The sequence below is a fragment of the Hirundo rustica genome, chromosome 3 (genome assembly GCF_015227805.2).
Source record: "Hirundo rustica isolate bHirRus1 chromosome 3, bHirRus1.pri.v3, whole genome shotgun sequence".
In the NCBI taxonomy this organism is placed as follows: Eukaryota; Metazoa; Chordata; class Aves; order Passeriformes; family Hirundinidae; genus Hirundo; species Hirundo rustica.
In genome coordinates, this window is record NC_053452.1 from 40,787,841 (window position 1) to 40,807,030 (window position 19,190).

The window sequence follows — 19,190 nt, forward strand, 5'->3', positions numbered from 1 at the left end:
TGCAAACACCTCAGGTTATTAACACCTGAACTAGCAAAACTCCCTTAGCTGGAGCAACTCGTGCATCACCCAAAACCTGATGTAAAAACCTAAGCTAGTGCTCTGTATCTCAAGAGTGCTGGAGGCACTCCCTCTGACACCAAAGACATCTTCTCCGATTCTGCAAGAAATTATTTAGGCCTTGGGTGAACGACTTGAAAACTTAACGGTTTGCATCTCCAGGGACACAGATTTGAACCATCAGCTCAAATACCAAGGTGATGAACATGTAGGTGGTTGGAGACTGCATAAAAAAACACAGAGCAGACCTCTCTCCCCCATGTCTTTGCTGCTCCAGGGAATTTACTGATGTTTCTCACATAAGATATGGAAAGTGATTTGTAATTACATGCGGCTCCAGACATGTACATTGTCCACGCTCACGCTCTGATGCCCCAGAAATCAGACTTTCTTTTGGGAAGTGGTTGCAGAGACCAGGCATTTTGCTTATAAAATACCTAAGGCTAGAAGGCAAACTCAAACAACACTGAAAATACATTAATACAATCTAAGATGACCAGCAAACCATTTTTAAAATCTTTACTGCCTATATATGAAAACTGACTATTCTGCCATTGTTACTTTTAGCAAAGATGTTTCTTTCTGTTGTTCTTCTCCTTCTTACACTGAGTCCCAGAGTAAATGTAATTTTGAGCTGTTTGCTTTTTCACATTCATATAATATTTAAAACTTAAATACACTGTGCTCTGAAGAAATTCTTGAGTTAAAGACTTGGTATTGAATGTTAACTCTCCTGGTATCTCTCCTCTCAGGGAACTTCTAATAGATTTAATTAGCAATATAATTCTAGAATAACTAGGAAGTTGATAAATACTCTTAATATAGCTTCCTTTAGGAACAAAACTAAAGATTCTGATTGGAAAATATGTTTTTAAAACTCCACAGGATAATACAAGGACTTTGATTCCTAGTTTCAACTAGGTTGAAACCTGTTCCTAAGGTTTCAATGTCTTATTTAAACCGTAGAAAGCCTTTGAGGCTGAATTGACTCTTCCTTCTTTCTCTCCATCTTTCCTTCCTGTTCTTGTTCCCAAACAACATGCCCTGCTGAAGAACTGGTTTTGGAATTAAGAAAATCCTTTGTCTTAAGATATGTGGAGAATGTTATTTCTCCACAAATTAGCTTGCCGTCATACAGGCAGGGTTTGTTTGCTTTCCCCCCCGCCCCCATGCTCTTGCAATAGTGATTACTGTATTCTGCACTGGGGTTTATCTCCAGAGCCTTTCAAGGCCTCTGAGTGTGAACTAAACAGTACTCTGGGACTCAGAAATGTGCTTGAGGTTTCCCTCAGAGGGAATTGTGCAGTTAACTTCTTTAAGTCTTTGAATGTTCCTATATATATCCTCTAAGCAGCAGAGGCACAATCACCTCCGTGGTGGATAGGTCAGAATCCATAAATATTGTTTATTAGTGTTTATAAACTGCAATGCTTACTAACAATCACTTGTGCTTACTAGTCCAGGTCCAGAGCCATAGGTGCTGTTTCTTAAGCTGGTTCATATGCAAGAATCCAGCTAACAGACTGAAGTGTTACTAAAATGAAGATAGAAGGGCTCACCTTACCGGCCTTTACAATATAATTTATATTTGGACAATGTCAGCAGTGTAAATGGACTCAGAGAAAGGACACAATATTTTCAGTGTTGCTCTGGGTGATTAGATGACAATAAAAATTACCTTTCCATATGAGCCTTGTCCTAATACTTTCAACAGTTCAAACTGAGAAGGATCTGCTTTTTCAAAACCTTCCTTGACATGATGACTGATGTCTATTTCCTTCACGATACCTTCTTCCTGCAAAGGGAAAGACAGAAAACACAAGACCCCCAAATCAGAGCTGTTATCCTAAGGAAACATATTGTTTATTAAAATCTCATCTTCTGTGATGCTACAATCATGTAGCAAATTTTGAAAAGAGAAACAAATGCCCGTCTAAATATTCCACGTGCCTGTTACCAGCTGGGGAGGGTAATTTTCAGGACATCCAGATCTGGTACTTCTGTTTACTGAGCCTCAAGATATGACTAGATAAAGATAGGTTACACAAGCTGAAGCCAAAAATACACTGCAGAGCTTGCTGTGCCCATCAGAGACCTTGCCAGCAGAGTGGCATGTACTCAAATCTGCACTAGAAAGGCTCCATCACACTTTTCTCTGCATACTTTCTCAGCTTTCCCTCAAACCATCATTTAAGTCAAACTTAAAAAGCTTTCTTAGTCTCAAGCAGCAGTTCTTCTAATGAGCAGGCAACAAAGAAAAGAAATTGCTAAAAGGGCCTCTTCCTATTTACCTCAAAAATTGGAAAGTTACTACTGGAAACCATTTAAATAGAACCCAAATTAATGATTAGATATAAAATGAGGTGGTGGGAGAAGACAGACACACACTTTGTTGCTCGCAAGAATTAGTTTTATAGGTCTTGGATTTGTCCAGGTTCTTACGTTAAAATCTCTTCTCTGTCAATAGATGCACATTTCTCAAAGACACCAGTTGGACCAGGACCTTCATCTTGCAAGCTGTGACATATGGCATTAGTTTGACTTGTTTGTTTCATGTTATTTTGGCATGTCCCTATAAAAAGAGAGCAACTGGGTCATGTGAGACCCAGAGGGACTACACAGAGTTTGCAGCAACCCAGAAAGTCACTGAGCTGAAAAGAAACCTGGAAGAAAGAACCTGCTTCTCAAGGACACAAAGATAATACTTACACACCCTTTTATTTCTGTAGTGTTTTGTACACCTACATTTGAGCTCTTTCACCTCCCCCCCGCCAAATTACTTGTTCTAACTTCTCCACAACAAAAATACGGATTTTCAGTACAAACTTTTTCTTTTTTTTTAATATTTAATCTCACAGTTTGAAGGGGCTTACTTATTTAGGAATAACTTTGAGTATTTCTGCATGCAGCAGAAATAATTGGAGTCTCAAACATTTTTACGTGGACTTCTCCTGCAATTTTCCTTGCTCCACCCAAAAAATCCTTATACGAATCAGAAATATAACATTTATTTCCCACTCTTAAAAATTAATGTTGAGAAAACAGAAATAACATCCTAAAAATAAAAACGCATAACCCCCCCCCAAACATTTGGCCAAAACACATTCTTGTGCTATGTAATAACAAGTTTGATGTTCTTCTCCAGAAAAATTGCTATCACTTTCTACTAGCTGTAATTTATCAGATACATGGCTTGCATTACTCAGATTGCTGTCTATATTTTAGTTTCATCCTTCCTCTTCCCTACCCTGCCTCTTTACACTCATACCTTGGAACAGTGGACGATATCCTTTTGGTTTGGAAAGCTTCCTGTAGTTCATTTAAGCTACCACAGTCATGGAAAATAATCATCATCTCAGAGCAACTCCTTTTTCTGATCCTAGTTCCTACAGTTTCAGGTTTGTCTGAAAGGAAGTGCTTGAAACCAATGAACAGTTTTCACAGAGAGATTTAAAATATTTCTAAGTACAGAACTGCCAAGATCTCTTCTGATTTTTCTGACTTTAATTGCCGTGCGAGATAGCATAGCTTTCTGATATTAAATATATAATTTTTTCAATTATTTTGTACTCCGGCCTGAACCATGAAGTCACTTTCAGCTACATTTGCAATTTAAATGATGAGTGAGTTTCAATTTGCCCATTCATATTAGTCATCAAAGTCAAAGACCTACAACCCTAAGCATATTTCTCATTGTATTACTAAATTTAATATAACCTCTTTAGGCTCATGAAACATGTTCAGTTCCAGGAATATACTGGAAGTATTAAAATGATGAAAATGCAGCTTGCTGGAAGAATGCTTAAAAATTTCTTGCATCCCATAGAATAGCATAGATAATTTATAACATGCAATAAAAACAGTACTTAATTATATGCATCTTTAATTAAAAGCTCAGAGAAAAAAAGAGAGTATTAACAGAAAATGGAAGCAAATACAAGGCCTAGCAACATTCAGCAATGAAGCAGGGATTTTAAAGACAGAAAAAAAACCGCTTGATTTTGTGATTATCAAAATATAAAACCACTTGTTGGAAGAGGCTTCTAGGGGGTCATCTAGTCCAACAGTCCTGCCCAAAATATCACTGACACTTGATCAGACCAACCAGCTGGTTTTTTTTGTCCATGGCGGTTTTCAGTGCCTCAAATACTGAAGTTTGAGCCACTTCCTACAAAAGATTTTTCTCTTTCGATTTGCCCACACTCCAGTTGAGCTGCCTGATCCATGCACCCTTAGGAGGAAGCAGGGTATTTTTCTAGGAAGGTAGGATTTCCTGCGGATTTCCTGTGGTCGCCTCGCCAGAAAGGGGCAGTGAGGCAGCATTGAAGAAAAAGGATGCCAGACAGCTGTTTTTTCACCAACCATCACCACAGTGATGTCACTGTGAGCTGTCCAAGAGGTAGACGGCATTTTAGCAGCTATGACAAATGCACTTCCCCCTGGAGCAGAAAGCCAAACTGGCAGTGCTTGAGACTGAAGACAGACACAGCTCCTTAAAGGAAATACATGCTGGTGTGTTTGCACACATGCCCCCATTTGCCTCAAATGTATTTCTATAATCTTATTATAGCTGCACAAATCATGCAATAAATTGTTTGTTTCACCTTCTAGCAAAACAAAAACAAAAACCCCCCAAAAACTAGCACAAACCAAGCAGCCTTATAGTCTTTATTTACATTCTTACATGGAATTTTCTCATTTGAAGTCTTCCTGTATTATGCTAATATAGAAGCTGGCATATTTTTTCACAGGTACTGATGATCAGAGTGAAACCCAAACTGTCAAAGCACAAGTATTGTGGGAAAGTCCCTCAACTATTCTGGTCTGGGTTGCATACTAGAAACTTCTCTAATAAAGTTTTATTTACCACTGTTCCAGCATGTGCACCATATCTGCATCAGGAATTTGCATAACAACAATGAAACAGAGACAAGAGAATCACAATACTGACAAAGCCAGCACACTGAAGATGCTATTTTGATGGAAAGGCTTTCACTCTGGAAAAAAAACAAAACAAAAAACAGCCAACTTCAAAACTGGTTTTGATCAGTTGGTAGAATCAAAAGTGAATGTTCCACAGTTTCATCTTGCAACAGCTGTGCACACCAGCCCAGCCTCTTGCTCCCCGCTGACTTGTCCCACACTGCATTAGCAGGAATGCCTGACTTGATGAAGCTTAATCTTTTGTAAACTTCTCTAAATATTTATATTCACACAAAAAACATCATCCTGTGACAAAAGTGAGATGGATGTTCTTTGTGGCTTCAAGAAAGCACATGATCAAGCAGGACAGACTAGAGGAGGGAGGGCAATAAATTGGAAGGATAAAAGGGGAATGGAGAGCGCTCCTCTATGTTAATACAACAAAGACCTGTTCCAGGTCGGATTCTATATTGCATTACTCACTTAAAGGCTTCCCCCAAAGCTGGCAGAAGGTTTGGACATAAAAAACCTCACTATTAAAATGGAAAGATTATTTTGACCTCTTCTCTGGGGCATAGGAAAAGAGAGCCTCTGATCTTGCCCTGTGACTGTGGATAGCACAGACACATCTGCTTTGGTGCTTCTGGAAGGCAACATCTCCCTGTAGCATTGGTGTCAGCTCACCTCCAAGAATTCCTCATGCAGCCTTGGAGAAAGAGAGGCTCTAATGCTCAGTGGCTGCTTGAGAGCAACCACAGAAAACTCTTCTAACTGCAACAATACTTCCCAACCCACTGCCCCATGTCAGAGCAGGATCAAGAAGTGTAGGGGTATGGATTTGGCAGTGGAGTACAAAGTTATTCAAAAGGGCAGGCCTTCCTGGAGAGCAGCTCTACAGTTTACTATTTCACCCATTCCACAGTCTCCCAGTAAACGTTACGGATACGTCCTAGAAAATGGACAGGTTTAACACCTTTGGGAGTCTTGTCTGGTTACTCCCCAGCTAGTTTCTGAACAAACAGAGCTAAGGTCATCAAACAAAGAGACCACCTTTACTGCCAGATATTTTTCACCCACACATAAAATACCTTCCTCATCAAGACTTCCTGAAATATCAGGAGGGGGAGATTATTCTAGAGCAAGAATAATCACATTGGTACTTTCACCAATGGAAAAATTAATGCTACCATATCATATGCAAAAAATCCATGGTGCTAATTTTACATGATTACTGTTTTGAAAAATCAGTAAGAAGGGATTCCTAGTTTTATTCCTTGCCTGGCCGTCTCCTCAGTTGAAGAGGATCAAGACTGGTGTACAGGTATGGCTGTAAAGGGTAAGCATCAGTTTCCAACAAAAATATGTGCACTTTTGATTTGCAAGTTTTATAGTCTTTAAGCTTGCATGCTTTAAGTCAATGAAGAAATCAATGAAAATGTGGCAGGAGAAAATAAGAAATAATGATAACTCTGAAGATATTTTATTGTAGTTTGAGATAATCATTATTTGTCTACAGCATATGCTCATGATACAGCCTTTATTTTGTTACCAATCTTCCCATTTGGCAGGTTACCATCTAACATAAACCCAAATCACAATTATTTAACTACCAAGTATCACAGGCAACACAACATTTCAAAATAATATAATTCATTAAGAAAGCATGTTTAAAACTGTGATATGGGAATAGTTAGGATATGTCTGATAAAGATGAGACCAGGTTTCTACCTCTTTTTCACAGTTTCTAATCTAGCTCAGCCCACAGAAGAGTAATTTGTGCCATAGACATAATAGGCTATTCAAATGCTGCCCAGGGCAGGAAATTAATTGCTGGCCTGCATACAGTTCTTTAAGGACAAGTAGCTACACTAAGAAAGTATTGGAGTACTTTCATTAGACTCTTCCCAAGCCAGTCTCCAGCAGCTGGAGTAAAAGCTGAGAAAGAAATCTTCCATCTTAAATGGGTTTTAATCCAAGTTCTGGCCACTACTGTCATCTGGAAAGATGTAAACAGAGCAATAATACCATAAATGGGCCTGGTTGCTTTTTTATCTACTGTCAAATAAACATTTGCTTTAACAACAATGAATTGAAATTACTAAGCTTTAAAGAAGCATGTACAACTCACAGTGAATTTGCTGGACGTTTTTCCAGGGCTGTGTTTGGCTTTCCAGCAGAAGCCTACCTACTTTCACAAAAGGTCATATGGAGTTAAACAGTACATTACAATTTTAAGAGAGATTGGGATTTCTTCCCCAGATTTTTCACAAAGGTGAATAGAATGTGTTATCTTGAATTTGGAATTCCAACAAATATGTCGTAACTTACTGGAAAACAAAAACCTTAAGAGCAATTTCTGTGGAAATCGGCTGTTAAATTCAGCAGACAGTTTTCTAGAAAAGGTAACTACTAAGCTCTCTGTAAAACACTTTAATGCTTCTCTCCAGCTCCAGTTCTTCATCCTACATTTTTAGTTTCTTCTCCCTAATACATGCCAGTACAGATGGGATTCAGCTGAAGTCCAACAAAACTAAATGGGAAGAGACGAATCACAGAGAGCAAAGGCAATAAATACAGGCTGCTGGATAGACTGGTGAAGTCCATGAGGTGGAGGTTTGAGTATTTGGGAGATTTGGGTAAAATCTTTTGTGCTACAAGGCATCCTGTGTGTCTTTGATGAGTCACTTAAGGCTGAATTCAGCTAAATAAATGGAAGCAATTATAGCACAGGAGATGTTTTAAACTAGGTTACTTTGCAGTCAATAGAGGGAAGCACGGAATTCATGATTAAAAGAGATCAGATCCTTAAAAGGAATCACATGCAAAAAAGTGCATGTTTCTCCCTGATAACTATGAAGAAAGCCTAAGGTAACTTGCTGAGTTGGGGGCTTCTTCAGTTGCATGAGATGAATTCACGTTTATCATTTGATCTTGAAATACACTTAAATAGAGAAATATTGTGGACGGATTTTTATTGCCAGTACAAGAGAGATGTTTCCTGATAAATGCCATGAAGCTTCTATCGAAATGGAAGTTTTTTCAAAAGAACTTATACACTTGAAATATCTAGACAATTAAAAAATAATGTGTTGGAAATAGTCCACTTATAAGGATTTTGCAGCTCAGTAAATTAGGCTTCTTTTACACTTCCTCTCTAACTTGAAAAATAGGGATAGTTGCTTTTTACTATCCTGTGGGAATATAATGAGAATTAACACAGAAAGCAACAGTAATTCTTATACTGCAGTAATGGACAGACAAATTATCTGATATGTATCCAGTATACATGATATATCAAGCAGCCTACAACCAAATTCTCCTTTAGCTCAGATTGAAACATTTTGAAGTCTGGTGCTCTTCATCTGATGACTACAGTGTCCTTATAGACCCAGTCCCTGACTAGGACAAGTACATACAACACTATGACTGCAAAGTTACAAGAGGAGAACAATCCTCCTATTCCAAGTGCAGATACGCATTAAGCACAGGGAGACACTGACTCCTGATCTAACTTTCAACTCTGGACACAAATCGCTAGCCAGGAAAACCCTAATTTTTATGTTATTTCTTATGCAAACGGCAATAGTTTATGAGGAGTGGTGAGTAGAAAGAGTGCCTGACAACACGTTAAAGCAAGGGGTGAAAAAGAAAAAGAAAAGGCAGAACCATCTGGTCACAAAAAAAAATACAAACAGTTGGCCAGCCTTACTCATACGGCAGTTCTATACAAATACCCAAATGCATTTGTTAACTTCACCAAACAATCTCAAAATGAGTCACGCTATTAAGGACAAAAAACTCAGCAATATTGCTCTTTCTACAATAAATAAGAGCAGGAGTGCTCTCACCAACATCCTACCTGGCACGGCTTCCAGGTGTGCCACTGGCCTTCACAACTCCAAGGAGCTGTAAGGTCCATTGCTGATTGTTTCTGCTGCTGAATAGGCGAAAGACCACTTGCAGCTCATTCACCAAAGAACTAACTCCAAGTGTGTCTGGAGCCAGTGCAAAGGAAGAAAGCGTGACTCTTAGAAGGGTAAGTATTCTTGTTTCCTTACAATGATTCTATGTCATCGCTAAACAGGGTTATGAACAGGAATTCAAACAGGGCTACACACAATGGCAGAGGCCAATACACATGACTGCATTGAAAAATAATCACATTATAACATAGCTCAAGGCTGGCTCCCAGGTCAGTATCATTCATTCCCTGCGCACTCTGGTCTGAACGACTCACAAACACTCTGTGAATGCCGTGGGTGACTCCTGCCAGGGACCATCCCAGGGAGGCCCCCATCCAACACCACTGCAACCACTCACCAGAGCTGCCTAGCACCTGGTGCAACACATCAGCACCCACAGAAAAGCCCTAATGAGACAGTCCTAATGTAATGGCAACCTGTGCTCCATGCATTTCCAGAATACAGGCAGTCCCCACATCCCCCTGTCCCAGATTCCCAACTGTAAAATCCAGGTAAGGCCATCTTCCTCTTTCATACAGTTAGCCACTGCACATTGGAAAGACACCAGATGCTCAGATACTGTGGTATTAGGTGTGACAAAGAAGGGAGACAGAAAAAAAGGTCTGTATGTTAAGGATACTATTCAAGAAACAAGCACTTGCTAAATTACTCCAATTCCCTTATTGCTGTACTCAGCTGCTTCACAGACCAGGAAAAAAAGGTGCCTGATGTTTTACTAGTGCATTTGAGTGTGAAATAAAAACTCCAGCTGCACAAGAAAGATAAACTGCTTAAGCAAAACATATTTTGAACCATGTCCTCACTGTTTCGTGAGCCAAATAAAACACTGCCCACCACAGCAGTGTAAATGGCACCACAACACAGAAAGCAGAAAATACAAAGCCCTGGGGCACTCACATGGTGATTTTAAAAAACTGAATCATCTTTAATATGCACACTAAAGGAAAAATACCAGGCTTCATCTTGAAATGTGAGGCAGAGTCAACAAAAGGCTGTAATAAGAGATAATCGCATTACTGAAGTGTTGGATTAGTCAGTTTAGGAAACATACCCGTCTGCTGTTTACAAATCACTTGTAGGGTTTGGTAATTACCATTTTGTCTCCAAGAGGAATACTGACCTGCCTGCACATTTTGCATCCTCCCATTAATTAAATCAAGCATCCACTAAGGATTCAACCAGCTTGTACTTCACAAACCGGAGTCCTGCTGGCATTATGTTAGGGAAAAACGTGCTGTAATGAGGTTGATTATCTCAACGGCATTTTTACAGGCAGGGTATTAATAGGGAAATGGACTAATGTGAGGTCATTATGGAATCAAAGCAAATACAAATTAGTTTTAATGCTACTGTTTACAACATAGAGCATCAGTGAAAGCACTGAAGGAGAGAAGCTGAAGCAGCTGAATGAGGCAGAGAGAAGATGGCAAAAAGGAAATTCTGACAGATGATATGACAAATTTAGCAACATGGACAGAGGAATAAGATTTGGAGGACCGAGAGAAAAGGCGGTATCAAAAAGGACACAAGACAAGGACAATTGGCTTGTGCCTATGTCGACAGAGAATTAAACCAAGAAAAGAATTGCAATATTAAATTACTTGAGATGCAAATTTTGTTCCTTTTATGCAGCAGCTTAATCCAATTTAAATACCTAACCATCTTCCTGGGACGAAGAGAAAGTACAGGCATGCATATATGTACTGGAGCGATCTGATGTGGAAGCTGGTAAGCAGTTCTGGCACACTCAAGACTGCTCCCAAAACAAAGCGTGAGAGTGCGATGGTGACCAACTGTGCTTTGCTGCACAGCTGGTTAACAGCCTTGGGCATCCAGCCTTCTCCAGTAACTCAACTGGGCCGCCAAAACACAGTATGAATGGCAATGGATCCAGACTCTACTTCTTTATATAGACTCCAGCTTCAATACAGATTTAAAAAAAAGTTACACAAAGTACCTGACAATACCTCATCTCATGCTGGCTCCAGTGTCATGGACAAATATTTAGCAAGGGATACTAAAACTTATCTCCTCAGCTGTGTACTTTTATTACAACCATGGCTAAGACCCAGGTCACTATTTGCAGACATTTGTATTTCAATGCCTAAGGACTGTTACCATGCACAAGTACTTCTTTAAACAGAGTTTCAGCAGTCTACTGAAAATCTGTCTCAGGTAAAAGCCCATAACATTTTGTGGTTTTTTAATTACTAAGAAACCTCTAGTTTAGGTCATGTCCCTCAAAGATTCACATAGCTGATCTCCAAGGAAGAAGCTGCTAAATAATTATCACACATCCTCTTTTCTGTGAAGGGAATAATTGTTTACAATTACTGTACTAAACAGAAGCATACATTACATACACACACTGACTGAAAAGATGTGTGCTTTGAGAATGAGAATAAACAAAACATAAAAAATCCATTTGGATGTAAAAAACACCTTTGCAACACTGTTTGGAAGACTGTCTTATTTCAAAGCGGTCAAACCACTGCACCAATCTATTTTGCAGAGATTTACAATGGATAACATGATTTTGTATAACAAAAGGGGGAGGGGGGGGTGCTAGTAAATTAGTTGGTTGTCAGTTGACCAGGATCTTGACAAATTTATCATGACAGCTTCACAGCAGCAAAGCTTCAGTCAAAGCTGATCCACAGTCTACTGAAGTCTACTGAAAATGATTTCCAGAGCAGGATTCATCCAAACATATGTCTGAACTCTGTTCAACAACTAAACTCTAAGTTACCTGTCTAAACTTCTGTACAGCTGGGAAAACAAAAAAAAACAAAACAAAACAAAAAAAACCTGGCGCTTTTAGGCTTTTCTCTCTTTTAGACAACAGTGCGTCTCTAGTAGTCTAAACCAAGGCTTAGCAAGCTTGCCTCTTTCTGCGGACTGTAAAGCAAGTCTATGCTAATTAGTTCAGATTTTTATTAATCCTTCCTTCCCTCATTCCTCAATGACTCCTTTAGCATTTGATGGAGCATATGTGCTCCACAAAGGACATACACTGCATTATACTGGGTATTTCCAGGCCAGCTTTTGATCAATCTACCTGTTTAACTATGCAATTTCTACAGTCTCCAACAGACAATGCATGATGCTGTCATAGTTTCATTCTTCTGGCCTGATTATACTTGTACAAACTACTGCAATATCCTTCTGCAGAGACATTCTTACCCCGTGTGGCCACTGCCATGATCTGGCACCACAAGTCAGGGAAATCAGGGCTCTTGGCTGTGAAACTGGAAGCAAACTCACAACCCTTTGTCAGATATGATGCCAAACTTTTACACTGGGAGAAACTTTAACGGGTTTGGGAAACAGTTTCTTCAGTCTCTTAATTCAAACTAAATTTTACTAATCTGCACAGTCCTTGTAGTATTTGAACCATTAGATCGCCTGGCATCCGTCAGGAAACCGCCAAGACAACTGGAAGCTGAGCCCAGCTGCAGTGCTCATCACCATGCTCCTGCAGACTGTGAGGCATGGATTTCACCTGCCCTGCAGCTCTTTTACTTGCCCAACTGAGTAAAGGGACATTTACATCAAGTAAATGGTCCTGGTTCTTATCTTCAGTCACCTTATTCACAAAAATCCTGCTTAAAAACAAAGGTAGATGATGATGATGAAGGAAGACAGTGGAAAAGGAGCTCTTTGTGTTTAATCCATTTCTGTGCAGAAGCTTCTGGTGTTTTTAAGTATTGAGTATACCAGTTTTAGAGCAAATTTACTGCTCTAGCCTCCATTTTACAAATATTTTTTTAACATATACACAAGCAAGAAAAAGGTCAAACGGAGATTACCAAGTTCCTGCTAGGTAGTTTTCACTGACCTGCAGCTATTTCAATACTTTTCTGTTCTGGCTGAAAACTGTTGGAACAAATCTACATGGCATCTTAACAGGTAAAGGCTTTGCTGTTTTGTGGTTTTATGTACATGAAAGATAATCCAAATAGCTTTACTGAAAATCAGTTTGCTGGACACTGTAAAGAGACAAGGTGGAGAGAGAACACAAACTTTTATTTACTGTCTTACTGAATTGACAGGTTTGCTCACAAGTGATTACAGAACTGAACCAAAAAGACCAGGTGACAGATAACGATCTCTGTAGTGCAACATCATGACCTCTCTCACAAGTTTATCCCCAATGAGCTGGAGAAGTTAAAGGTCACTACACAGTAAACTGTGAGATTGTTCCTATGCTCAGAGCAGCCCCAGAGTTGTCTGGAGCAAAAGTGAATTCTTCCCCACATTTAGAGAAAAATGAACGGGCACAGATTAAATGAGTTCTTCCTATTCGACTTTTAACATTTATTTTGGATAGAGCTTCCATTAGTAACCTGAACAAAGAAAAATGAATAGCAAAATAAAGTGCCACACTTTACACAGGTGTACTCATTTTTTTAATATCTAGCTAATAAAATAAAAATGCTTTCTGCTGCTCCATATGGTGGATGCTATCCCATTGACACTCAAAATCACCAGCTGGCTCCACTCTGCTGCAGTGTCAGTGAAATCTTTAATGAAGCGGGGCGACAGAATCCTAAAGAAGAATCTGATGAGACATTATAATCACCAATAATTTTTTTGCTGCATAAAAAATCTGAACATCACTTGAATTCAGTAACTGCGTATGAAATACAGCACACCAAGCAACAGCTATTCCTGTTCCTTTACAGATAAGGCATTTATTGTGTTTCTCAGGGAGTCCTAGACAATATTAAAGCCTTTATAGTGACTCTTATGTCACTATACCTGTATCACATGTAACTGTACTGAAGTTTTATAAACAACAGCAAGAAGACATCTGAGTGGTAAGTGAAGTAATTCAATGAACCGGTAATGACAGGAAGCTGAAATTAATATTATGGACAAAGGAAAAATAGGGAACACAACCAGAAGATGACAAGTGAAAGCCAAAGAGGAAAGCTGAAACCACACAAAAGTGTTACTTTAGGGAAGTGTTTAATCAAATACACAAGTCCAGTGCTCATTTTTTTCCCCATTTTGTCATAAAAGAAGAGTAACTAACTCCACAGCGTTTCCCAGACACCATGGGAGGTAAAATTTCTGCAATTTAAGACAATACTGTAAGGAAAAAAATCTTCAACATAAACACAGTGAAAAGCCGATTATGAATTTACCACAAATTTTGCTTTGTTTGTATTCTTAAATTTATTTGCATTTGAAACCATTCTTTTTTCTTGCTGACTACACAGCAGGGCCCTGCTATGCCAAAGCAGAGTTACAGCTCACTTTGTTAAAGGCTCAGTTGTCCAAAAAACATTATTTTTGGACTGTGCTTTTTCTGATTTGTTTTGAATGTTCAAAATGTTTCTTTACTCACAAAGGCCGAGTAAATTATCTGCTGTCTTTGAATTTTATCCAGAACTTACAACTGGAACTTTTTTGTACAGGTCAATACCAAAATCTTTTGTCTTCATAGACCTCCTTATGCTTATGAAGATACACATGGCTGTCATCAGTGAGTCTGGATTAAACTACGTTAGTGAAACCATCTAAAAAGTCAAGTAACATAAGAATTACAGTTCTGCATAGTTGCAATATCTAAACTTCTAGTTCTACAAAGCAGCAAGTGAAGCTGGGTGACATATATAACACTGCTGTGTAAATAGCCTTCATTCGGAGGTTAAGAGCAAAGAGAAACAAAAATTCACATCAGCTTCTTATCTCTGTACCAACTTCTATGCCAACAAGCTGTAATTGTATGTCCTAAGGACACTGAAGGTTGGTTAGGTGCAGTTATAACTGAGATTCCTGGAACCGCGGAGAGCAGAAGAATCTAACAGTCTTTAATACACACACTGCAAGTTGACCCAGGGTGACACATACCAAATGCAAATATTATACAACACACAATATTATTCCCTTTATTAACAAGGAAAAAATATATGATGTATATCCACATGAATATGCTAGATTTTATCTGGAGCAAAATCAGAACATTTTTTTTTTCCCTTTTATTATTTTTTTCTTCACAAAAGTTCATCTGAAGACCTAAGGAGTCCACTGCACCCTAAACAGTGCCTATCAGCCAAGTGACCCTCAGAGGTCACCTATGAAAGGATTATCCCCTGCAGTACTTTCTTGACCAATAAACAAGCAAACCAAGTTACTGCCCACCCTCCCTGAAAACCTCCTGCCTGCCTTCCAATCACCGTGTCACAAATATTTGGATGCTAAGCTGAGTCTGGCAGAGGGCCAAGAGGAGTGCAGGGTTGGACTGGCAGGAACCAGTGTGGGATGCAGCTGCAGATTCCTGGGATTCACACCAACATCATGAAGGGCATGATGGGGACAACAAGCAGAGCTGCTGCTCCATAGCCCATCCTCAGCTCCTCAGACCGGGAGAGGTATTGTCCCAGAAAAGTCTCCAGCTGCTCTGCTCTTGGGAAGTTATAAGGAGTCTTTTAAATCCCAACTTGAAAGTGAACCACGGGCGAGCAAGGCAGCAGCTAACACAAGGTGTAATGAAAGGAGCCAAGTTGTTTTGTAGTTGTGGCCAGCTCTGGGAGAGACATAAGGCAAAACACACAGGGCACATTCCAGCAGCGAGCTGTTGAAGTGAGGACAGAAGGGTTTGCCTTATGGCAAGTCACACTAGGCAAAGCTGACAATCTCCCAGCCTGTCAGAGCCACCCAGCTGTTCAACACTGCAGGGTAAAAGCCACAGAAATTCCAAGCAAAGGCAAGAAACAAGTTTGCAACCCATGTGAACACTGCAGACAGGTACATGAGAGGCTCTCAGACACCATCTTGCAACTCCTCCCCAGACCACTCTGGCACTTGGGGATAACAGTGCTGGCCTAAACAAAAGCTGTTTTCTACCATCTAACGTGTGCGTGGAAACACAAGCCCTAAACCAAGCCTGTTAGTTACAACGTCTACCTGCAGTACTTTGCCAGCTGTGCAAGACTGGAGACATGTACCAAACCTAAATTACACTACGGATACAGTCAGGGGCAATAAACCTAATTACAGCATGAAAAATTCAGGTTCGACATCTGGAAAACCCTTCCCTGGGAAGGGCAGAAAAACATCAGAACAGATGGCACTTAATGTGTCACTAACTTATATCCTACCACCCTTCAACTGCCTCTTTTTTGTTTTGTCCTCTGGTATTACACACTTTTGTTGTGTTTTTTTCAAGAACTCACAATGATCTCCACATGTCTGTAAATACAAAGAATCCTATTAACGAATGGTGGCCATTACAAGATTTATAACAGATATTCAGAATCCACCTTAAAAACATAAGCCCTAGCTCTTAAAACGCCTCTCTTTATAAAAAGGTATAATTAATTACCAACAACATAAGTAGATGTTGGAGAACTAACTGTTCTTGTAATCGTTTTGCAAGATCAGGCCCTGAAAACAGAGGATGCAGATGGTGAACACGAGATGCGCACAGAGTGAAAACAATTCTCCTTTTGCCCAGTGGCAGAATGCCAGTTAGTTAGAGTCTGCTAATGATGATACAGGAGGAAGAACTGTCATGCATCTGTGCCAAATTTACTCATATAAAAAGAGAATTTGGCATCAATATCTGTTGCAGCTAATCAACAACATGAGGTAAGTGGGGCAACAAATTATGCCCCTTTTAATCAGCTAGCACTGTCATCTCCTTTATAAACAGGGAGCTTCTAAATTTGTTTTTGGTAAGTTTAAAGCAGTAAAAGAAGTTGGAAACATCCTGTTAACAAAATACTGGCTCGACCATCAAAGGACTTCCTACAGACTTTAGAGCATCATCAAAAAACATAAATAGCACCACTCCATGAAGAAAAGTCAGGGATGAAGAGCAGATTCATCAGTCGGTTTTTAAAAGCTATTTGAGAAATAGTAAATTATTAGATCCTAATTGTGGATTTCCAATGGTGTGACTTCACTGTATAGATGAAGAAATAAAAGTTTGAGGAACTAGGCCTTTATTTTACTTGTTGCTTGACTAAAAAAAAAAAAAATAGATAATGTTATTTCACCTTTTGTTGTAAAAGGGAACAAAACAAAACCCCAGAATTTTATCAGCTTATCTTCCTTCAGAATGCAAATTTTCTCTGAAATAATGAAATGCCAACTCTCTTGGTACTCAGAAGGTGGCATCTTTGTTGGAAAATGTATCCCTGACATGAAAATCTGCAAGGGGGAATTGCCACAGCTCCTGATACTTGAACCCCCTCAGAAGAGCTCCAGAACCATATCCATTTATATTTTTGCACTCCTCAGTGTGAAAAACCTCAGATATAGAATATAATGCTTTGCAAAGAACAACCATTAAAAAAACATCCACCTGGATTAAAAACAGCCTAGGTATTTAAAAGAAACTTTTCTTTAAGCGATACAGGTCTGAACACATGATTACTTAAACAACAACAAAAACCCCAAGTCTATACATTTATACAAGAAAATTACTAACAAAATCTAGGTTTTCATCCAGATTTGAAAGCTCCTTGAGAAGGACGCCAGTAGATATGGCAATCTATACAAAAATCTTTCAATAATATAGAGCTGTATAAAATCCAGTAATTCAAAACTAATTCAGCTGAAAGCCAAATGAGAAGATGCATGGTTCACCTGGTTTATGAAATACTCAGAACCCTCAGTAATCTAGTGTAAAATGACTTGCCAAAAAGAAGCACTTGACTATAGAGGGTGAATATAAAACTTTTGTTACCAAATGCATAAGGTAACTGCCTGAGGAACAGCCCAGCAGTGCATTAGTCCTGCAATGTCCCCTCATCTTGCTTTCTCTCTCTGTGAAAGAGAAATTAAATTCCCTTGAGAGTTTCATTGCCATTGAAAAAGCATTTCAACAATCCACATGCAGGATTTACTCCACTGACCACTAACGCCAAAGGCCTCCAAACCACTTAGGCTGAAAGAAGATGAGTTTTGCAATTTGGAGCTGCATTTATGAAGCAATGAAAAATTGATGGTTTCCTTTTGTGTGCCATAGAAATGGCTGCTTTGTATATTTCTTTCCTCAGGGAATCCATTGCTATAATTTTCCATTGGAAAGTTTCTGTATTACTGCACTGCTAAAGTAACTGCAATGATGATCTAATCTGGGTCATCAAAAACCTAGGATTATTCATATGCCTAAAAACAAACAAACAAAAACTTGTATATTTATAAATTTATGTATAATTATATAAATTTATAAATAATTATATATTATACATTTATAAATATATGAATTTACTTGGTTGATTATCTGTAAGTATTTCCATCAAATCCTGTGCATTTCAAAATGTTAGAACACGGGCTGTGAGATCTGCATTTTTCACCTATAACAAAAAAAAATTAATTTACATGACTTTTTTTATGTTATTATCAACAGCGTATGCACTGCAAACATCATCCACTGCAGGAGGCCAAAGAAACAACAGAAACACTAATCTAGCCTCAGAAAACCTTGCAAGTTGGCTAGGTATTAACCTCAGATGCTGAGAGGTTAAGCTGCTTGCCTATGGTCGCATAGTGAATTTGACAGGAACAGAGGCCAAAATTCACGATTCCCCAGCTCTATCACAAGGCAACACTGATGTAAATGCTTAATTTTAATTTAACGTTCTGTACAATTCATGTTTCTAAATCTCCAGAGCTTGTGACAGCAGGTATTAGTGCTTTACTTCAGGTTCAAAAGTACGAGGTACACTAAAAGCTGTTGTTAGGTTAATGGAAATGAGCTGGCCCATCTCAAAACACCGAGCTGCTCAGAGCATGCTGGTGCTTACAGAAGTGTATGGGAATGCTGGGATGCAGCTCTTGGGTTCCATCACCCATCATCAGAGCTAGCAATGCAGTGACAGGCCAGCTTTGCATACGGTGCCCTGGGACATTTCCACACACCTCCTCTCAGTGTAATCTAGACCCAACCCTTGCCTGCACAGTCTGAAATGCTTCCAAGAGAGGTCATTCCCATTGGATTCAGCACAGCCTCACTAGGTGGGAGGGTCTCCAGTGTGTTTCGGCAGGGGGCAGGCATAGGATACTTTGGTTCTGAAAGATCAAACGGTGGCTCATTAGAATTTAGAGGGCTCAACTGCTTCAATTCACCAGTTCCATTTCTGCTGACGCAAGCGTGGGCCCAGCTTGTCTCTCTGGAAGAACTCCAAATGGTTTCTTTCCAGTGGTCACAAGAGCAGCCAGATGCGGAGAGCTAAGACAAGCTGTGGGTACCCACCCTTCGGAAAT

At 39.3% G+C, this 19,190-nt stretch overlaps 1 protein-coding gene across 3 annotated transcripts in view; it reads right to left on the reverse strand.

Moving 5' to 3' along the window:
- RPS6KA2 (ribosomal protein S6 kinase A2) overlaps positions 1 to 19,190 on the reverse strand; it is a 292,629-nt gene that overhangs the window by 94,997 nt on the left and 178,442 nt on the right. For all 3 annotated transcript variants that reach the window (XM_040059468.2, XM_040059466.2, XM_040059467.2), the window contains one exon: positions 1,739 to 1,855. Coding sequence is in view for 2 of the 3 variants with exons in the window: in XM_040059466.2 (XP_039915400.1) it covers positions 1,739 to 1,855 (117 nt within the window). In the remaining variant the exon portion in view is untranslated. The remainder of the gene's footprint in view (positions 1 to 1,738; positions 1,856 to 19,190) is intronic.